Source organism: Camellia sinensis, chromosome 14, assembly GCF_055761805.1.
Source record: "Camellia sinensis isolate YWXY chromosome 14, ASM5576180v1, whole genome shotgun sequence".
Classification (NCBI taxonomy): domain Eukaryota; kingdom Viridiplantae; phylum Streptophyta; class Magnoliopsida; order Ericales; family Theaceae; genus Camellia; species Camellia sinensis.
In genome coordinates this window covers 1,742,335-1,766,093 of record NC_138974.1, presented here as the reverse complement: position 1 = coordinate 1,766,093, position 23,759 = coordinate 1,742,335, and the positions used below count along the sequence as shown (strand labels likewise).

Genomic DNA, 23,759 nt, shown 5'->3' with positions numbered 1-23,759 from the left:
TCTACTTCTTCTTAATCTCTTCATCCTTCACCAACACTTTAAGAGTCCTCACTCTTGATGCACTTAACTTGATTAAAATCTCTTATTTTCCTCTTTCATCCTAGCAAGTTTGTATATTCTCTTCTTTCCCGCCTTACTATTTAGTCTATTGTATAGGTCATCATAGGCTTTGAACTTAGCCTCTCTCACTAATTTTTTAGCCTCCTTATTAGCCAATCTGCAGCTCTTAAGGTTTGCCTTAGTTCTATCCTTCTGTCACTTCTTAAAGCACTTTTTTCGTCTTTATTACCGCTTGAATCTCCTCTCTTCGCCACCAAGTTTCCTTAAAGTTGGGTCTTTTTTCTTTTGACTCTTCAAAGACTTCCCTTGAGATTCTCCTCATATAATTGGTCATTGAGTTTCACATAATGTTAGCATTATCTTCCGTGTTCCAATTACCTTCTTTATCTATTCTATTCTTAAATATTTCTAATTTATCTCCTTTTAGGTCCCACCATCTCGTCCTATGACGCCCACTATTCTTCCTAACTTGGTATTGCTCTTTAAAACATAAATCTAGTACCAAAATCCTATGTTGAGACGTCAGACTCTCTCCAAGAATCACCTTACAGCCGCTGCATTTTAGACGGTCTGTTTTTCTTACTAGAAAGTAATCTATTTGGCTCATAATTGACTCACTCTTAAAGGTTATCAAATGCTCTTATCTCTTTTTATACATAGTATTGGCCACCACTGAGTCAGAAGCCAACGCAAAATCTAAAATACTCTCCACAACTTCATTTCTATCACCAAAGCCATACTCATCATGCACCCTCTCATAACTTAGTTTATCTATTCCTACATGGTCGTTGAAATCTCCACCTATAACTAGGTTTTCTTCTACGAGTATTTCTTGTAATACCTCATCCATTTGGTTCAAAAAATCTCTTTTAGTCTGATCATCTAATCTTACTTAGGGGGCATATGCATTAATAACGTTTACTATATTCTCTCTAATAACTGGTTTAACTAACATAATTCTATCACATTTTCTAATGACTGCAACTACATTTTCTACAAGGCCCTTGGCAACTATTATTTCTACCCCATTCTTATGTCTATCCTTGCCACTATAATATAATTTAAAATCGGTATCCTCTATTTCCCTAGCTTTCTTACCCGTCCACTTAGTTTCTTGTACGTAAGCTGTACTAACTCTCCTCCTGATCATGACCTCTACCAATTCCATAGTCTCGCCAGTTAAAGTTCCTACATTCCATGTGGTTACCTTAAACCTACAGTCTTGGACTAGTTTCTTTATCCGCGCTCATCTAGAAAAGCGCGAAAACTTTTGCCCATTGTTTACCACACTCAGGCGTCGAGGCAACGTCACTTAAGGGAAACGACCTAGCATTTAATTGATTCAAAGTAGGATTTATTTTCATAAAGGATCTATTTTCATAAAGGATCCGAGCGACTTTTTTATGTGTTGGCTCTCAGCTACCTAACACACAACCCTCCTCCTTTACCAGGACTTGGGACCAGCGGAGTTGTTAAACAACCCTGGAGGCGTTAAGAGCTGAATATTACTGACAACAAAATGTGGACTAGCCCATTAGATTGTATCAGCATGTATGTAGGCTATAAGAAGCATGTGTGTGGGTACGGATGCTGGCACCTGTACATCACATGTACATTGATTGGTATATTATTGTGGGATATGATATATAACAATTAAAAAATTAAATTCAACAAATAATTAAAGTATTTTTGTAATGGTAAAAATAACCAAAGTACATTTTATATCTTTGATAATTGCAAAAGTATTTTATATTTTATAGTTACTTCAAATACGCACAATATAATTTTTCTGATACTCCTATATTTAAAAAAAAATTACATTGATGTCTCGAAGTACCCGCAAGGTACCCGAGCTGTACCGATCAGTGTTTTAAAAAGTGCACTTAGGCACACGCCTTAGCCCAAGGCGGAATGAGGTACTGCCCTACGCTTCGAATAGATCGAGGCGAGACGACATGTGCAAGGCGTAGCTTAGGCGCTAAGGTGAGGGCGTTATTGCGAGGCGCGGGCTTCATGCGTTTTATGTATTTTTTTACTTCAACTGTTGATTAAATGATATTTCTGTGTGCATATAGGGAATTAAAAGCTTTCAATATAAGATGACCAAACGTGTTGAAAAGGGATTAGAAAGTGAAAAAAAAACCCCTAGGTGGAGAACGATTAAAAAAATCGATCAAAAAGTGAAAAGATGTTGGTTTCTTCTTCAAGTTCTTCGTTGTGTTTTGTTCTTTTCTTCGATGGGTTCTGTTCTTCTTCTTCTTCTTCTTCTTCTTCTTCTTCTTCTTTGTTGGGTCCTCCTTTTTTCTTTCTTTCGTTGTGTTCTCTCTTCTCTGTTATGCTTGTGCATGCAAGAAAGGTGGCTTGTTATTAACCTTTTCTTCTTTTCCTCTGTTTTTTCTATTTACCTTTTTTTTGTTGGATGATCTTAAAATTTGAGGTTTTTGTTGTATGTGAGTGTGATACTTTATATCTTTTGTTGAATATTATATTTTTGGTTTTGAGAAGATTGAATGTTATGTTTAGAATTATTTGAAATGGTGAAACTTGTTTTATGATTTTTGGAATTCAATATATATATTTGTTTATGTTGAAAACTTTGCCTATTTTAAAATTGTGCTTATCTTCTACAACTTGCGCCTTATGCTTATGCTATAGGAAACCTTATCACAACAGTGTGCTTGGAGCTTTTTAAAACACTGGTACCCATATTGTACCAGTCCCATGTAGATGCTGTACTCAAAGTATTTCACCTACTGGATACTTATTTCACGTATGCATTACGCTTTCTTCCATACTTGCCAATATTTTTAGAGTACCTATGCTTCATAGATGTAGGCTATCTACTTAGATAGGAGTTAACTAAAGGTTCAGTTGGTTGTTGGACAATATTATGCTGATTTGCTGTTTGATTTCAATATCCATTTGTGCAAACTTGTCTAGAAACTGGTTTTCCACAAGATTTGGTTGCATGAAAATGTGATCCACAAGAAACATGATTCATAGACTCTAGCGCTCTAAAACTTTTCACCCACAAGGAAGTGATGTTTGTGGATGAACCCTGCAATTGTGTCTTTAAACTTATTCAGAGGTAATAAGAGCACAAAGGTGCTGTGGTTTTGTGTGGCTTCTGCAATTTTTTGGGTTATTTGTTTGGAAAGGAATGAAAGGATCTTTGATGAAAAGTTTGCCAATATGGAGTCAATGTCAGATAGAGTATGTTTGTTGGTATCATTTTAGGCTGTGAAGCACGGATATAGACATGAGGACATGTAAATTTTCAAAAAATACAGGATAAGATACGTTGGGAACGCGTTCAAAACATATAATTTTATATATTTATTGTATGTCATTTTTAAGTATTTATTATTTATTTTATGTTAAATATTTAATTTTATTAAATTTATAAGTATGCTATTTTAGTAAAAAAAAAAAAATTTAATATTGTTTGAAAAAAATGGTCCTCAACATGTCTGTAGGGTTTCCTTAGTGTGTCCTCAGCATGTCCCAACGTGTTTGACTCTCTTTATCGTGTTCAACATGTGTCCACAACGTGTCTGTGTCCGTGTTCGACTCGTTTTGGACACCTGTATGTCGTATTCGGAGAGGTGTCTGTCTTCATAGATTTTAGGCCTTCATTTTTTCATGTTTAAAGGATTCCTCGATTTTTTATATCTAGAGATTGGAGAGCTATTTGTGATGCATAGTTTGTTTTTTTTAAGGCTTCTTGTTGTTTTTCTTTTGGTTTTTTTTTGTTGTCGTCATTTCGAGAGGACTCATGGTCCTCATTATGTATGCCTTCTTTATTTTTATTATTATTCCTTTTCTTGTTGATTAAAAAAAAAAAAAAACTTATGAGGTTGTCCTGTAGCTGTCAGTCGTAGTAGTTTAGCAAGACATGTACTGCTAGTATTACATAAGTATTTTGGTTTTATGCAAAGAAGATCGACTCTTAAAGTTATTTTCTCTAGGGCTCTAATGGAAGTTTACAAGAAATCTCCATCAAATTGGCCTATAGCCCTAAAAGTTTATGAGTTTGTTGCATTCTCACTCTTAGGGACTAGAACTAGAAGTGTATAGGTGGTTTGTGGTGGTTAGTACTTGGAGAGGTACATGAGTAAGTGTTATCACAAGTCGCGACCATAAAGAGTTACCATTACTTCATAGAATTTTGATACAATTGTTCATAGTAAGGGTGTTGACGAAACCCGTAGGCTTGAGCAAACTGTCCGACCTGACCCAAACCGATGGGTTGTGAACAGTTTCACGTGTAAGCTTGGTGCACTTCAAGTGTGAGGCTTAAATTTTTGCGACTTGGCGGTCCTTCACGGGTAGGTCATGCTCAAACTCGATCAATCCGATCCGACTGATAATCTTTAGAAAACCATTCAGTCCTCACATGTATAGATATTTATGGTATCTAGATTACTCTTGTCAGATTCTCATAATGTATTGTTTGAAAATAACTTTGAAGAACTCAAAAGATAGCTATGCAATCCAAAAGACTACCTAAGGAACCTAAATCCATCCTCTCTCTTAATGCAGTTATTAAAAAAAATATAACTTGAAGAACTAAAAATAGTTTGTAGAATTCAGAAAGACAACTTAGGGAACCAAACCCCTCTCTCTCTCTCTCTCTCGGCATAGCTGGTTTCTCTCATTCTGGGACATTAACGATGGGAGTCTCCTCTACAAGCTCACCTCACCCGTTTGAACTCGTGGTGGTGACGGCAGTGATCGATGTAGCAGTGATGGTCTCACGGTGGCGATGGCCATGGTGCAGATGTTTTATTCACTCTATCAGATCGATATAGCAATAGCGGATTCGAAGGTCGCTAAGTTCTTTTCTTCACTCTAGTAGATCTCCTCTCTTTCATATCTCTTTCTTCTCATGGTTGTGGGTTCTTAGATCTGCATATGTGACTGATGAGGCTTCTTCTATGTTCTTTGTAGGAAACCGATGAAATCGACCGACAAAACCGAATCAAAGTACGGTCAAGTTCGTGCAATACTTCAGTCGATGCCGGTTGCTGGAAGTGTCAAATTGACGGTTCTAGCTGTGAACCTGAGCCCACTGACTTGTGAACACCACTAGTTCATAGGTTTACCAAATGCCTTGGTGGTCATAGTGGTGGAGCTAGGATATTCTTATTTATTTATCTTGAAGCATGAACATTAGCATGTGAAGGAACACAGACATTTGTATAGATACGAGACTCATCAATTTAAAACAAATTAGGATTACAAACACTGCGTGGATATAGCAAATTTTTTTTAAAAATAATTTTAAAACAAATTAAATTTATATATTTTTATTTGTTATGTATACAAATATAAATCTAGGGCATAGTGATATGGGAGGAGTCAATGTATATGTTGATGCATTTTTGTTCTTTCTCACTTTGTTTCTATTTTTGTTTTTATATATTTACTTTGAACCAAACTAGTTCTATAAAATTATAAACAAGCCCACAAACATATCATGGGTCTTGACACATGACACACATGCCCATGAATTGTCCCTAACGTGTCTTGTAAAAATAATAATTCAAAAATTGACATGCCACGTGGTGTGTTCAACACATGCACATGTGTTCGCGCCGTGTTGGTGTTTGACAAGTGTCGAACATGGACACAACGCCCATGCTTAGAAAAGGAGGGTTGTGTCAAGTGGCCTCACAGTCAACACGTAAAAATCTTTGTTAAATCCCTTGTGAACGTGAATTTTAATAGGACTATGCAAGTATGGGCTAGGGTGTTCCCAGTAAGCGATGCATTGCTTTCCTTTACATGCTTCAAAAAATGGGCAAAGGACGCCACCTTAGTTGGATGAAGTGGGGGCAGGGGACGGGGACGGGGACATATACAAGTTTCTAAGGTTGGTAGTGTATTTATATTTTATATATTTAATATATAAATATATTTTAACAATTATTTTTTCTACTTAGTTGTAATGCATGTGTTAAAATATGAATAAATATTTGAGACTGATGTCAATTACAAATTGTCTTTGTCAAGTATAAGTACAAATTATGTAAATAGAAAGTACTACAATATGTTTAAGTTGTTTTTCTTTTGTTTGTTTGAAGTTTAAATAGTTAAAAGTTTCTATCTTAGTTGGGAGCAAGTTTCTTTTTTGACGAGAGCGAGTTTTTTACAAGTTTCTTACTTGGTAGCGCATAAACTTGTTTCTTAGTAAGAAACGTCACCCAAGTAAGAGTTTTCTGCTACTAAGGGCGCTACATCAACACTTAGATGCGGTGAAAAATTTGCAACGGTCCCTGTGCTTTTTTGGACAAGTGTGGGTAAACTGTGGATTTAGAATAGCGACTTAGTATATAGGCATACTACTAGGGAAAACCATATTGACAATCTGGTTCACTATCTTTGTGTTTTAGTCAATTGGTGTTGTATGTGTTATGCTGAAGCAAAGTCAGTGGATCATTTGCTCATTCATTGTTTCGTGACTTCTCGGTTATGGGCGCTTATTTTTTCTACTTTTGGAGTGGTGTGGGTTTAACAGAAAGGGGTGTTGGAGGTTCACTGTAGTTAAGGATGGGGTCGGGTTGGAAAGAGGCAAAAGAAGGCTTGGGCTTTGGCCCCATCATGTTTAATGTGGTTGCTTTGGTTAGAGCGGAATCGACACACATTTGAGGGGGTTGCTCAGACGTTACCTTTGTTAGAGAATCGGTTCTTTGGTGTTCCACATAGTTGGATATCGGGAAGGGTAGATCTAGATTTGTTTACTTATTTGGACTTTGTAGATGATTTGATTGGTTAGGTGTTTCCCCCCCTTTTTCATGGGGTGTTAGTTTTGTTTTTTTAGCATCTTCTTGATGCTTTTGGCAATAAATTTATTTATCAAAAAAGAAAAAGAAAAAAAGAAGGTTAAACCATGAATTTGTAGATATTGTGATTAGAAGAAAGTTCGTATAGTAAGCTTATAAGAAGCTAAATGCGTAGGTGCGACAGCAAAAGAAATAGAAAATACTGGATATAAACTTTTATTTACTGTAGTGGAAATGACAAATATATAATGGTGTAGGAATAATTGTAGTTAAACATCTTAAAGATAAGCCTTCTTGAGTTAAGGTATATTATAGGAAGTGTGGGTGCCCACAACCTAAGGGATCCAAAGTGAATGTTTGACCAATTTATTCCCTTGATAGTGGTCAAAAAGTGTGACTTGTTTGGGATGTTCTAAATAAGTATATTTTTTGACTTTTAGGAAAAGATGTGTAGAAAAGTAGAGAGGAGATATTGGTTGATGCGACCCAAATAAGTGCACTTATGCAAAAAAGTGCACTTACATAGTTTAACCCAAACAAGGCTTAGAGGCCACTACCGCAGGCTCTGCCCGAGATGCGCGTAAGCTGGTCCGGACACCCGGTCATAAAAAAAAAAGAAGTGACTTAGCATCAGGTGCATGCAAACGTTTTTTTTCTTCCTTTTTTGTGTGCCTCTTTTACAAAGATTTTCCTATTAAGCGGTCTATTTTTCTTACAAGAAAATAATATTTTTCACTCTTATTTGACCCACTCTTAAAATCCTAATTTTATGAACTCTACATTACCTATTTTGGTAGATAATCAAGGGCAATGAGTCATTTTTGGTTTCTTGCTTTAAGTTTATTTTCCGAGCTAGTAAGAGAGTAATCTTTTGCACTTGTCTACATTACATTACAGTAATATTTATATGTAGCCAAACTAAGCAATGGTGAGTTTCGATTGAAAAATTAGCAGGAGTACTTCACTTCTGTATGTGATGCACATATGTGGTGAAGATAGGTGATGCTGTTACATAACACCATAACTAATGATAGGTGATGCTGTAAAGATAGGTGATCCTCTTAAGAGTACTATTTACCATGGCTGTAAAGATAGGTGATGCTGTTACATAACACCATAACTATTGATATCCAAATGTTTCTTATTGTTACATATCAATATATTAGGCTATTGTAATCCTATATCAAGTGCTCACTTGCTACCCATCTGCCAGGCATCCTCTAATCCTTTGTATACTAGATCATATATGGATGAGTTATCAGTGTGTTGTAACAGCTGTTACAAGCCAATAATCTATTTTTGTAACAGCTGTTTTGAAGTGTCTTGTGACCTCTTGTCTCTGCTTTTGAGGCTAAGGCATCTAGTGCTTTGGTCTATAACTTCAGACCAAATCAGCTTAATTATAGAGGGAGCAAGTGGTGGAGGCACAAATGTCCTCGTGTTGAAGGTCCACATTTCCCACATTATGGTTGATGATGTGGATGCTCTTGATGCCATGGCAATGTTTATGCATTGAAGTACTGGTTATGTAGCCATATCAAGCGAATGAAAAAAATTTATAGCTCTGACAACTGACTTTTGTAATGAATTTACCATTATTCCCCATGTTGTTCATAAAGTTTGCTATGACAAACAGTGTGGTTTATTTGACATGAATACTATAGTCCTCACAAGTTTTTGAATGATGTGGGATCTTGATCCTTGAGATTTTCTTTGGATGCTATCTTGTTTTAGATGATGAGCAATCTTTTTCCATGTCATATTTGCTAATATGTAGTTCAGTTTTGAGAAGTTTATGAAAATAGATTAAAATTTTAAGTGACAGTGGTGTTGCTTTTGTTCATTATGGTGCAGTACTTGTTCTTCTTTTTGGATTGTTAATATCTTATAATCTGTAGAAGAGTGGTCAAGTATTTCACTTTCTTTTTCTATCTTGCTCATTTTGCATTTTCCCGTTTGTCCTTCAAGCTTCTCAAACCTGTTCTAAAGTTGTCTTGCAGGATTTCATTCCACAAATTAAATCCCGTTACAAATCTTTTGAAGATGTTTTCTTCAACAAGGTCAAAGGTAACTCGCTATAACTTGTAATGAGCAATAAGCACCCCCATGGACTCACACAATGTGTTTTTTCTTCTCTTTCAAAGACCTGGTTGACGAAGTTTTTATGGATGGCTTGATAATAAATAACTTTGCCATATAGTCCACTGCTGGTTTTGGGGTTCATCTGTGAGAATTCATTTTCGTCTCGGTATTTCATTGGATTGTTAATCTTTTCATTCTTCCTATATGCTAAAGGCTCAAAATACAGACATACCTCAGGAGTTTATCACTTCAATATTTAGTTACTAGTGTCTTGTGGTTGGTTTGAAATGTGGACAATGCATCAAGGATATGCTTAAAGGATCATTAGTTTGGAATAATTAATGTCTTGGCCAAATTTTTTGGCATATGAGTTAGTTTTGATTATTGGGTTTGGTCTTTTTTAGTTTGTTTTTACACTGTTCTATCTCTTTTTATAGATGAATTGATCGATGCAAGAGAACATCCATTTGTGGCAGGGGGAGTTGCTCTTATAGCTAGCCTTCTTCTTATGCAAGGTATGGATTAGATCTGATGCATTTTTTTTTATTTTATATTTTTACCCATTGACCTCTTAATTTGATTATGCATCTAATACTTGTCAGAGAACAATTAATTAAAGCTCCCATCTCATGAAATTCAAACTCCTACCAATAGTGGGAGGATGAAGCACCTTTTGTTATTCGAAAACAAAAAGAAAAATTCAGCCAAATGGTGGTAGCTGATGTTGAATTTTTCCCCCAAATGTTTTACACCTACGTGTTTCATTGTATGGCATTTTGCAATAAATCCAATAATGTGTTTCTAATCTCAATATGGGGCAATGAAGATATAAAACAATTTGTAGATCCATATAGCCAATGCCAACTAATACTGATCAAGGTTTTATTGGGTTGAGTTGATGTGTATGTCTCTGCACAAACTTCTCTTCTTTCTTTTGGATGAAAACAAAGAAAATGTTCAAGAAGAGAATGAAAGGGAGTTTTTATCACATTTATAGAAGGCAATTGCATTAGTGCAAGAGCCACAATAGAAATTTTAGCTTTTAGTTCAAGCCGTAGCTTGTGGCTTCAACTTAACTTAGAGATGAAAAGTGGATGAATTCCTCCTAGGAACCAAAAAAGGCCATGTTGACTTTTGTTTGTTTAGAGGCTATTGTATGATGTGTAGGCTAGAGGCTTTGTTTGCTTTTTATTTTTTATTTTTCTTCTTGGAGGACTTCTTGTTCTTTGGTTTCTTGTACTCTTTATTTATTTATTAATAATATTCTCATTCTTTTGTTGGCAATCAGAAAAAAAAAGCCCATTCTCCATTGCTAGTCCTCAAAATTGAACCATGTGTTTTGATTCCATTTATAGAAGGCAATTGCATAAAGGATTGCATTAGTGCAAGTCACAATAGAGAAATTTTGGCTTTTAAGTTCGAGGGGGAGCTTGTTGCTTCAACTTAGAAATGAGAAGAATGACTGATGACAGATTGCTAAGAACTAAAAAAAGGCCATTCTCTATTGGTGGTCCTCAAAATTGAGTCAAGTATTACAAGTCTGGGGTTTTTGGCCTTGAGATTTTGGGAGTTGTTCCCTTTCCTTTTTGTATACAAAAGACATTCCTTTGTGCCCTTTTTTTTATTAATGATAAAAAATGTAAGTTTTTCCTATTTTAAAATGTATCTACTATGTGATGTTCAGTAGTAATCCAATGTTATTTATGAATGCTGAAGAGGATGATTCTTCAGCTCGTGAACGAGACTTTTGATGATTGTGAGGCTCCTAATGACCAGACATAAGTTTTGGTTGTGGAACGTGGACGTAGTGTGGCTTTCAGAGATCCCTAACCTTTCTAGGTTTTGAGGTTCCTTGGCTTTTCATATAATGGCGGATGTCTTAAAGCTTTTTACAGGGTAAGGGTTTTCTCGGAAGTCTGCAAGGTGGATCTAGGAAGCTAGAGTGTTTTAGTTTGAAAAATGAAGATGGGAGCTCTTGTAGGTTAGGGCTTGTAGTTTGTGTAAAGTTGATGTGTTGTTCGTACTTGAGTTTGATTTATGGGATGGATCACTAGGTTTCCCAAAGGTCTTGATGGATTTTAGCATAGGAGGAGAACGACAGAAGAAAAGTCAACCATGGCGTTTCTTCAAGTAGCAAAAGTTCGTCAATGGCCGTACAAGGTGATAAAAGTGAAGTCGTAGAGGAAGCAGAGTGATTGCTATGCAGAGGTGGCCTTCTCTTTAGCAAATGATTTGTTTGGATAGATGCCATGTAAGTAGGTTGTGGAAAATTGAAGGCTCGGTGCCAAAGGCTGAACCTTTGAGTAGTTGAGTTTCAAAGCTCTGGAAAGGGTTGATAGGAGTGAGAGGTTTTGGATTGGATTGGAGTGGAGTGGAGCCTTTCACTTATTTGTGTTCCCTTCGAAGAGGTTGGACCAATGAATCTTGGAAGGAGAATGGAGCTTTGGAAAGAGAAAGCCAGTGGGTAGCTGTTATAGGTCAGTTGCTAGGCTGATTACTTTTGGGTTATAGGATGATGTCTATTCTGGCTCATTTGTGGGATAATGAAGTATTCAAGTCTATTGGAGAGTTTTGGGTAGGTTTCTTGATGGTAGATGACGATATTACTTGATAGGGACACTACAGGTTGGCTCATATCAGGGTTAGAGGAGACAGGTGAAGGGTTCCAGCTGTTGTAAGGGTTGGGTGGGGACTGATAAAAAAAAAAGGGGTTGGATGGGGTTGGATGCAGATATGTTCTACCATTATGGTAGGAGTTGGGACCAAGAACATAGTATATATGGTACTTTGGAGGTGATTTGCAATTGATTAGGGCGTTGGAGGTGATCAATGAATACCAACAAAATTTATTTATTTATAATATATATTTACAAGGACAATGATACTTTGTAGGATAGGATGTTAGTGTCTGAGAAATGACATACTTATAAAACTAGTGTAGTTGAGATTGATGTAAGGATACTTGGATGTGTGGTAAAACTAACAAAGACAAAATTAGAATGATTATATTGGTCAAATGATTTGAGTTGTGGCAATTAAAGATAAATTGAGAGAGAACATGCTAAGATGGTTTGGTCTTGTACAATATGATTACCATAAATGGAAATGTTAGTAGGAAAAGACCTAAAACTAACATGGGAGGCGGTAGTACGAAAAGATATGAATTTATTTGATTTCATTGACCATATATCCTTGACAGAGCAAAATTGTAGAAAAGAATTCTTGTAGCCAATCCCACTTGATTGGAACACCAGGCTTTGATACTAGGCCCATCTTGAAGGACTTTGAGTTTAATGTAGGGCCCTAGTAGTACTGAAGGTGTGGGTGGGGGAAAAGCCCAGTTCAAGGAGTTTTTTATTTAGGCTGAAGGCTAACTTGGGTTTTGCGCAGAGCCCAACACTGTTTACTGAGACAAGTGGAGCTCTCTCTCTTTTTGGAAATGATTTGGACTATGAGCTTGTAGGGGATTCAATATTCTTTGAGAGCTGGAATGGACAAGGACAAAAGGGTTGTTGGTAATGGGGTTTCATTGGAACAATTCATGCTTAAAGAATAGAGGGGTGATGGGTTGAAGTGCTTTAAGCTTCAAGTATTTCTTGAAGTTGGCAGCAATCCTATTTGCCTTCATTGGCACCCATTTTTTCTACAATGGTGCCTTTCTTGGGTATGGGTTCAATCATGACTTCTTTCAATTGAAGGTGGTGCATCGACCTCAAAATCTAAGGAGGTTTGTTACTCGTCTCCTCTAGGTTTTAGGGAGGGCTTTGATGAGGATTGTGGGGTGGTTGCTCAATATGGCCTGTGTTTTTTGGACATTGGTGGCGAGGGTTCTATGGCGATTGTTTGTAGTTATGTTGACATTGTAGGTGCTGTTGAATTGTCATATGATCTGATCTGATCTATGACCTGGTTTGGTGGGGGGTAGGGGCAACTAATATACTTATTAGAACTCAGAAGGGGTCAATAGTATTGGATAATCGACTTCGGAGGGTATGTTGTACCTATTTGGCCACCATATTGCTCTTTTGCCTCCTAAAAGGGGTGGGCTTGTGGTTGTTGAGGGTGGAGCTACGCAGGAAACTGGTATCTCTTTTGCCTCCTGAGAGGGGTGGTCTTGTGGTTGTTGGGGGTGGAGCTACGTAGGAAAAATGTATCTAATAGGGTGTTATAGTCGATTATGCTATGTTTGAATGATGATTGTATATTCGATTATGCTATGTTTTATGGCAATCCATGTCATTCATGTATATATACGAATTAGAAGGAAAGAATTCAAGATTCATTAGTTAAGAAGTTACATAAGGTACAATGGTCCTATGTACGATCGACACCTTACCTTTCCCCTATTAGATTTTTATTTTTTATTTTTATCAACGATTCTTAATAAAGGAAGCTAACAAATTCGAACTCTCAATTTCTACACAACAAATAACTCAATGACAGTTTTTACAACAAAAGTAATAAAAAAAGCTCACCTCAAAGAAAGGGGGGGGGGGGGGTAGTAAAATATTCAATATTGTAGACACAGAAAAAACCTTACTTTTTCAATGTTTTGAGTCTTTGAAAGTAAATATGGAGAGAAAAATGCACATGATGGAATACAATGACCTTAAAGACCCCTTTCTGGCAAACAAAAAGTCCAAAAATCGAATTCAACAAATCAAAAGTGAATGTATTGATTCACGATTCAATAATTTAGTTTTGTAATTCACCAATTCTTTTACGATTCTTAGCTATTTGTAATTCATGCAACCTGTTTGTATCGAATTGTGATATTCTAAATAATAGAGATTAGGAGCCTTTGGGGTTGCAGGTTCGTGGATTGGCAATCTTTGGGGGTGGTGGGGATGTTTTGTTTGTTTTGGGGCGACCAAATATTGGTGGAGAAGTTTGATTGTGAGAAGGGTTGCTTTACGGGGTGGACCTTTACGGGGTTATATGGCCAAGTGGATAGTGCTGGTGGGAAGGAGATGTGGTTGTAGCTTTCTGACTCAATTTTTAGATTGGAGGACCCATGGTGTGCGGGTGGTGATTTTAATATGGTGCAATATCCTTCTAAAATGTTGGGTTGTGCCTAGTAGGTCAGATTGATGAGGGCTAAGAAGCATGGACACGGACACGTGACACGACACGAGTACGACACGGACACGCCGACACGTTAATTTTCAAAAAATGCAGGACACGACACGAGGAGGACACGTATGAAATATATAATTTTATATATTTATTATATGTTATATATACATGAATATATCATTCAAAGATAATAAAAAATGTAATATGACACTAATTCTTATAAATTTATATGGTTTTTATTTTATTATTGTATCTTAAGTTATTTTGTTCAAACTTATAATTAGTTTTACGTATGTCTAATCGTTAGACACGTGTGTTTAAACGATTGACACGTGTGTCCTTCAAGTGTCCAAAGAGTGTCCAAGTCTTCAAACAATAGAACACGTTTTGAAGAGTGTCGGACACGTGTCCTGAGAGTGTCCAAAGAGTGTCGGTGTCCGACACGTACTCGACACGGATACGTCACCTTTCTAGAAGTGTCTGTGCTTCTTAGGATGAGGGAGTTTTTTAATTTTATTGATGATACCTCTTATGGGGATACCTTTATGTGATTTGGTAGTCAGGAGGAACCAACCATGTTTCAGATTGACAGTTCTGGTTTCTCCATATTGGGAGGAGCATTTCTCCTAGGTTGTGCAATCAGTTCTTCCTAGAACTGTTTAAGATCATTGGTTGATCTAGCTTGATTGTGCATGTATTAGGTGGGGGTGAAGTCTTTTCAGATTTGAGAATATGTGGCTTGAGTTAGATGACTTCAGGGACAGTTTCGGGTTTATGGGATGGCTATTCAATAGATGGATTCTCTAGTTGGGTTCTAAAAAAAAGTTGAATTGCTAAAGAACAACTTTAAGAGCGCGTTTGGTATGATGGAATGGGCTGGAATGGAATGCCCATTCTAGCTTTACATTCCCTTTCCCATGTTTGCTACAGTTTCCAACAAAATGTAGGAGTGCCTATTCCTTCCTTCAACCTAAGGAATAGTCATTCCATTTTCTATCATAGAATCACCATAAAAGATTATCAATTAGCTACCACCACCATTCCCTTTTGGTACAACCTCTTTCCACCACACCGCCACTACCATCGCCAATGCCATGACCACCACCTATTGCCACCATTATCACCACTGCTGTCACCACCACACCAATACCTTACCACTACTACCATCACTTTCACAAAATCACAACACCACCACCACCACCATCAAGAAAACCACCACTCTACTACCGTTACCCACCACCGCCACCACGACCTACCACCGCCACCACCATCCTACTACCATTGCTCTCACCGCCACCATTGCCACCACCACTACCATGACTTACACCATCACTTCTACAACTATCAACATTATTATGATCTATATGAATTTTTAACTTAATAAAAAAATAAATAAAAACTTATTTCATTCTATTAGTTTAATAGGTATAACCAAATATGAGAATGAGAATTATCATTCTATTCCTATGTGAATCCATGTTGGCAACCAAACAATGGAATGGGAATGGACATTCCATTCCATTCCATTCAACTTTGTATTCCATTCTCACTCGTATTTCATTCCCACTTCATTCCATTTCATCGTACCAAATATGCTCAAAGATTTGGAATGTGTAGGTGTTTAGTAATTTAGGAGTCTGGAAGTGCAAGTGTTATCAAAGATTCATGACTTGGATGAAAAAGAAGGGTTAACAGGTGGAGGATTTTGCTATTAAATCTACTGTGAAGGAAGAATTAGAAGGATAGCTAAAACGGAAGAGGTTAGTTGGAGGCGAAGTGTGATGACCCGAAATAATAAAACTCAGATCCAGGTGGAAAAGAGTGAAGAACCTAGATTGAGGATAACAATAACAGCAATTTAACAATGTCACGGGTTCGAAGACAGATAAGGTACAAGATCAATATTGATGGAATAAATAACTTGCTCTTCGAAATTTCCAAGTATTCCATACAAAACATGACTTTACAAAGACACATTTAACCTATATTCATCATTCTCAATGGCATGAATATGTGGCACGTGTGTGTATTTCTATCATCTAAATAAAGCAACATTATCTTGCCTTATGTCTTACACAAGTAAAAGAGGGCATTCCCTCTATCAAATATGAGTGCTTGGCTAATTATAAGAAGGGTAAATTACATTGACGCCTCCTGAGATTTATATTTATTACAGTTCCCCCCCTCACCTTTTGGAAATTACATCCCCTCCCTGTGGTTTAAAGTTTTATTAACTAACAGATTTTGTTGATGTCAGCAATTTAATTTTTTTAAATACCAATTTTTCCCTCACTAGGTAAATTACATTGACACCCCTCACATTTTAGAATTACAATCCCCTCCCCAAGGTTTAAAGTAGCATTACCAATTGCCCCCTCGGTTAGTGTTAGTTGAAAAAAAAATTCATTGAAAAAAAAAAATTAATTGGGAAAAAAATTAATTGAAAAAAAATTGTTATTCAAATTTTTAAATTTCTTTTTAAAAACCAATTTAAACTCATTTTTTGAATTTATATTTTTTCCTCAAATTTACAAACTGAGACAACCATTTATAAACCAAAAAAATTATCAAGTAAGTTTTTATCACAGTTTTTTTAATTTTTGTAAATATAAATTGAAAACTGAAAACGAAATGGTTACCAAACAGGCATAAGACGGTAAAAATGTCGTAAAATTAACAAATAATTAAATAAGTTACCAACGTAAGAAATGACTTATCAAAAAAATCTTAAGCTATGTATGGTTTGATTTTTAGAATTTTTTTTTAAAAAAATTAAAAATTTATTTGGTTAAGGAATAAAAAATAAAAAAATAATTATCATTTTTATATAATTTTTATCTTTCGAGTGGTTAGAAATAATTTTTTACAAATTTAATATTTCTCTTCATATTTATTTTTATTAAATTAGTTTTTTTTTTTTTTTTTTTAAATGTCGGGGGGGAGGATCCGTATTAAATTGAAACCTTAGGGGGTGTCAATGTAATTTACCCTTTAAAGCATATCTAAAGGTTAAGGGTAAATATGTCATTTTAACTTAAAAGTTAACACCGTCAAATAATTACACTGACAAGGGGGCTCAGTGTAATTTTCCAAATGTGAGGGGGGAACTGTAATAAATATAAATCTCAGGGGGTGTCAGTGTAATTTACCCTTACAAGAATACACATATGGCCTAGGCCCTACACAAAACAAACAAAAAAGACATTCATGTTCAGTAATCCGCTAGCCTCATCATTAGGGTGGCGGAAAAAAATATTAACCATGAAGGGCTGAACCAAAGTCCAGTAGAGAAATGGGCTATAATCATGATGCAATGTGATATAATATGTAAATTTTTAAAACCTTGTCATTTTCAACTTCACAATACCATAATAAATAATCAAAATAATTTTCGTAATCAAGTTCAAATTGAGACGCCACAACAATGAATCCCTAGGTCAATATCTGTCAGTGGTTCTAAAATACATGAACCACCAATAATACTCCCACTTTATCGGTTATTAGTCGGAAGGAAAGCGGTACGTACTTCTGCGTAGGTTTCCGGTCTTTCATTATGGATACTTTCGCCAGCTTAATTCACCAAAATATACTACTTGGATTCATTACTCATACCAATCATAATAATATGGTTTAACAATAGTTCAAGTTCACAACCATGCAATCCTCCACTGATTGCCAACATGTGCACAAAAAATCTCTATCAAGCTCAACATTTCACAATATAAGGAATTGCCTCAAAGCTTTCATAAACATAGTTACATTCTTATGTTTCAATTTTCAAATTCCCAAAATAGGTTCAACTCAGAATATTCATCCCCAATTTCTCATTTAAAGGTTTTATTTCCAATTTCCTCAAATTTGTAGAAATTCATGTAATTTAGGGCTTCTCCAAGAATTAGGGCTTTTCACATCCAATACAAGTAAACAAGGTATTAATAGTTCAAATCATAGTTCTAAGAGGATATATCAAGAAAAAGATTTGAACAATACTCAACTCTTCATGCAAGACATGCAAATCTTTCATAAAGATTATACCATACATATTAAACAAAAGCAAGAAAATTCCTACCTCAATGAAGAGAAGAAAACGCTAGGATCTCGAAGTGGTCCAAATGAAAATATACTCTGAAGAGAATGTAGCCCTTAGTATGCTCTACAACCTTTGTATTTGAGTTTTTGCCAAACTCCACCTCGAAGTAGATCAAATCGCTGGTCCAATGTAGGCCGAAGGATGAAGGTAGATTGGGGTTAAGAACTATTGAGGGCTGGAATAGGACTGCCATGGCTGGTTCGAACTTGTGATTTCGATAGGCCGAAAAGCTTTTACAGCTAGAGGGCAGGTTGGCTTGAATGTATTTTTAGAGAGAGAAAATGTAAATAGAGGAAGGAGAGAATCGGAGAAGGAAAGGAAAAAAAGAAAAAAAGAAAAAAAGAAAAAAAAAAAGAAAGAGAAAAGCACACTAAACAAATTTTTGGACTGGCGATCAATCACAATGACTGAGTGATCAATCACACTCAGATGGGAGCAATCCCTTATTGATCGGTACATTCTGCTCAAAATTTCAAATTGAAGCAATAGATTTGCGATCGATTGCCTTTCGATTGATATGCACTGTTCAAAACCCAACAATTTATCTTTGCAAAGCGATTGATTGCCCAAGGAAGTGCAATCGGTCACACTCCCAGAAAATGCAAACTTTCCCCCTGTTTTTCACTAGTGTGCAACGTAAATTCACAATATCAAATCTTTCAATTCAATTAATTAAGCAACGTTCTAAGTTCCTGAATGATTAATCACCTCTAATTATTCAATGTTTAAGGGTCGGGTTAGACCTGAGTTGTCACATAGAGATTGAGACAACTGTGGCTTAAAGAGGGGGACGAGAAAACTTTTCGCATGGCTAATACTGAGGGGAAACTTAATTGGAAAATTTTCTATCAGAAATAACAATTTCTCTTCATAGGAGGTTAGAGGGGGCATTGTGAGTTTTTATGAGCATATTTTTGAGGAGTCTTGTAGTTAGAACACATGGAATACATGTATACAAGTTATAGGGAGAAATGTCTTCTCCTCTAGCCCCAGAACTTCTTATATAGGCCCTCTAATTATTATAAGCAAACATAATATCTTATTTCACGTACAAACATTCTGTTGCTTTTTTAAGTACAAGCATAAGACATCACATCCAGCCTTACACCTAAGCTTATGAAATACTACTACTCCTTTATTCTGGGTACCACACTTGCGCAATGGGCATCAGTCAGTTTCAAAGGAATCATCTGAGCTGGTTGCATTGCCTCATTGGTTAATATTAACCCTCTAGGTTAGATGGTCAGGATAATCAGGGATATTGTTGTACTCTTGTGATGGGTTCTGGCTTTTCCAATTTTTTGGTGTTGAGCCATGTCGGTTGGAGAGACCTTTTTCTGAGGTGTTTTGTGCTTCAAAATTTATTTGAGTGGTGAAAAAAGTTTCGGGACCTGATGGGATGACTCCTTTTAGCACTGTCGGGATGTAGTCAAGGAGGTGGTTATGGGAATGGTCAAAGTATTTATTACATTGGCCATTTTTGAGAAGAGCCTTAATGGTCCATTTATCGCTGTGATTCCTAAGAAAGGGCTTGTGTAGGATATTGAAGATTTAAGGCCCATCAACTTGCTTGGTGAGGTTTAAAAGTTGCTAGCTAAAGCCTGAGCCACATGTCTCAAAGATTTGTTGTCTTCAGTGGTGTAGAGTCTCATAATGCTTTTGTGGGTGGGAGGGAAGCAATTGGGGGGAAGGAGATTTTGGATATGGTCTTGGTTGCTAATGAGGTGCTAGATTCTAGATTGAGGAGTTGTCAGCTAGGGATTATTTATAAGTACGATATTGAGAAAGTGCATGACCATGTCAGTTGGGATTTCCTCCATCATTGTTTGGAGCAAATGGGGTTTGGGCAAAAATGGAGAGATTGAATAAGATTTTGCATTTCCTTTGTTAGGTTATCGGTTTTGGTGTATGTTCTCTGGCTGGGTTTCTTTTGGCAATCGAGAGGTATATGTCAAGGTGACCTTTTTATCTCCTTTGCTGTTTATTTTGATTATAGAGGTTCTTTGCAAAATTGTGGAGAGAGGCGTTGAGGTCAATCAACTTGAGAGCTTCCCTATCGTGGTCTCCCATCTTCTCTATGTTGATTTTGGGGTATCTTTGCAATGTGTTGCTTGTTTTGAGGCAATTTAATGCTTAAAAGTGAATTTGGTGGAATCTATTCTTATTCCGTCTGGGGAGGTGGCTCACGTGGAAGCTTTGGGTGATATTCTTGGTTACAAGGTTGATTTCTTTCCTTCTTCCTATTTTGGTTGTATGCTAGATTTCTCTTTTAAAGCAAGGTTAGTTTGGGATTCGATGATAGAGATTTTAGAGACTTTTGGCAGGTTGGAAGTGCACTAATTATCTAAAGATGCAATATTGAATTTGATTAAAAGTACCTTGTCCAACCTCCCCACTTAATTTATGTCCTTGTTCATTATCCCAATTTTAGTTGTGAAAGAGGTTGGAGAATCACAATGAGACTTCCCTTGGGGAGGGATCGGGGAAGAGTTCAAGTAATCATTTGGTAGATTGGGATATTGTGTGCACGCCGTTCGTGGAAAGGGTCTTAGGTGTTCTTAACTTCCCATTTTTAATTAGGCGCCATTAGGGAATTGGTTGTGGAGGTTTGTGAAAGGGAGAGGTATTGGAGGAAAGAGATGGGAGTGTGAGTATAGGTGTTATGGAAAGCCATTCGGAGGGGATGTGATTGCTTTTCCCGTCACATTCAGTTTATGGTGGACAGTGGGGAGTATGTGAAGTTTTGGAGACATAAGTGGTGTGAGAGGAGTGAGCCATTGCCCAGTGAATAGTAATGCAATAAAGTGGTAAATGAATGATTTTTAATAAAACCAAGCACAAGATCATGTTTCAAACATAATATAATTTTGTTAAGACAAAACAAAGCTTAACTTGCAAGCATGTACATTATAAGCGTGTCTTCTCAAACGTGCTTGTCCTACACAAAACATGAATAAAGCATTGAAAGCAACTTTACTTGTAAGTACTTAAATCAATTTGAATGCTCTAACTTAATTTAGTTTTTCTTAATCCCTTAGACTATTCAAGGCTTACCTAAGCTTAATTCAAGTTCTAAACAAGTGCATAACAAATGTCAAATGCAAGCATGGGAATGTCCTAATAAGCAAACAAGGCTTGAAAAACATTGAAATGGGTTTATGCAGGGGTCCTGCGCGTGCGGGGCTTAGGGGCCGCATGTGGGGTTATTTCAGAATGGTTTTTGGTGCTCAAAAAATTGGGCCGTGCAGGAGCCACAACCGCACGTCGTGCGGGTATGGCTGTTCCAGTGCAGTTCGAAATTTCCCTTTTGTTCTTGCTTTCCTCTTCTCATTTCCTTGACTTGGGACTTTGAAAACTTATTGAACAACATGCAAAACTCATAGAAAAACACAGAGACAAGACTCCTTTCAAAACAATAACATCAAAACATGGTTTAATTTGGAGGTTCATGGATCTAGACATGAGATTTTATTAAGTTCAATTCTTTATTCAAACCCTTCTCTTCTACCTTTTGAAAACAGAAATTAAGCTTGCAAGGCTCATAGAAATCATATGAAAACATGAAGATGAAGCTTCTTATGCATCAAGAACACCAAAATCAAGATCGAAAATGGTGGGAATCATGACTACCAAGTGTTTTTAAAGGCTCAAGGCGCTAAAGGTCTCTCGGGGCCTAGGCGCAAGGCGAGGTGCGGGTCTTAGTAAAAAATAGATAAATTAACATAGACTAATCATTTATAGTATTAAGACAATATTTTTTTAATCACAAGTTTGGGGTTTTTGAACCATATGATGCCCACCAATCAACTACAATAATCACTAGTTAGAAATAATTTTTGCCAAATATTGAGTTTTACTAAAAGTATTACTAAGAATAAACTCTACGAGTCTATAATATTTTACCTGGTGCCTTTGTATTTCTTTGCCTAATCGCAACAGGCTTGCCAAAAAGGCTCTCTGCCCTCGTATAAATACTCATCTCATTAGTGATCAAATCTTGAATAGTGACATCCGGGACAAACCTTTGCATGCATTCATAAAATCCATTCATCACTTCATGATCTTTTTGCACCTCTACGCTTTTAGGTAAAAGAATCTTTGGTTAAGAAAGTGTGCAGCTGAATGTAAAGGCCGATGCAATTGGATATCGCACCTTTTGTCGATGATTTCGAAGATTCATCATATTTCTCTTCTTTATGATTAAACGAACTTGCAGTGCATTCTTTTGCCCTATCCATTGCCTCATAAATGTATCTCATGAGAGGTTTCTTCTCGGTATCAACCAATCTAAGCGCTTGGACGAGAGGACCTGAGACCTTATGGGCCAACACAACATTATTCCAAAATGAAGGCATCAACAAAGTATGTGCCATTCCTTTACCTTGTGGCTCCTTTGCCCATTTGCTTGAGGTCTAATCTTCGGAGGTGATCATCTTTCTCAAATTGTTTTTTTGTTAATGCATCCTAGACAAAGTCAGAAAGGCGGTTGCAAATCTAGTTTTTGCAGGCTTGATCAAATTCTTCATATTTGTATAGTGCCTCATCATGTCTAGCAACGTAGGCCGATTGTAAATGTAACCATGTACTGCAATACCCCTTTCAAATGTCTTTTTCAGTCGGGGTATCTTGAAAATGTCTTCTAACATTTAGTCCAAGCAATGAGCAGCACATGGTGTCCAATACAAGTGTTCATACTTGGCTTTAAAAAACCTCTCTATAATGTAACAATTAAAAAGAATTATTATTTTCAAGTTTTTAAATTTTAACTACAAAACAAATTATGAGTAAACAATTTTGAAGTAAGGAAGGAGGAAAGATTCTTACCTACCAACACATTAGCTGTAACACTATTAGTGATAACTTGCACTACATTCTCTTTTCCAACTTTTTCCATAAACTTGTCTAGTAACTCAAATAGCTTTCTGCCCATCCTTTGAATAGCTCGAAGTATCAACTGACTCAACAAACATTGTTCCTCTTGGACAATTTACCAAAAAGTTAATCAATGTCCTCCCTCTCTAATCAGTCTAGCCATCAGCCATTACGGAACACCTGTATTTTGCACAATCCTCTTTATGATTCTTCATCAAATCTTCAGTATGTTTCACCTCTTTTTTGAGTTGGGTAACCCGCACTTCATGATAAGTTGGTGGCTTCATACCAGGACCATATTGCCCAATGGCTTCAATCATTGGTCCAAAACTCTTATAACTTACAACATTGAAAGGGATACCAGCATCATACATCCACCTTGCAAATCTTTGTATTGCCTGAGCTCTCATTTCTTTTCTGCAAGGATCATTCTCATCAATTTGTGTTTGCTTCCCTTTTGCTTGGACTCTTTGATTTTTTACCACTGATTCAGGATTGGGTGTGAAGTAAACATCCATAGGCCTTTTTCTCTTTGCCATTTTTTATTTGGATTTGGATTTGGATGAACCTTGGCTGCTACTTGTCAACTTACGGCGTTGATTGACATTGATCTCAACAACATCATCTTCATCCTCATCTTCTATGTCCATGTCATCGAAATCAAGCAACATGTTTATTTCTTCTTTTTGCGTCTTCTTTTTTGACATGAACTCTCTAATCTCTTCTCTTACATGAGCTGGACACTCCGGGCAAGCAGTGACATTCTTATAACCTCCCACGAGGTGTTGTTTCAC

General features: G+C 36.5%; 1 protein-coding gene across 1 annotated transcript in view; it reads left to right on the top strand.

The window, feature by feature from the left end:
* The window catches only part of LOC145807478 (RGS1-HXK1-interacting protein 1-like), a 33,977-nt gene that overhangs the window by 2,719 nt on the left and 7,499 nt on the right, over positions 1 to 23,759 (top strand). The window contains exons 2-3 of the mRNA XM_082905768.1: positions 8,846 to 8,912; positions 9,365 to 9,442. Of these exons, the coding sequence (XP_082761894.1) occupies positions 8,846 to 8,912; positions 9,365 to 9,442 (145 nt within the window). The remainder of the gene's footprint in view (positions 1 to 8,845; positions 8,913 to 9,364; positions 9,443 to 23,759) is intronic.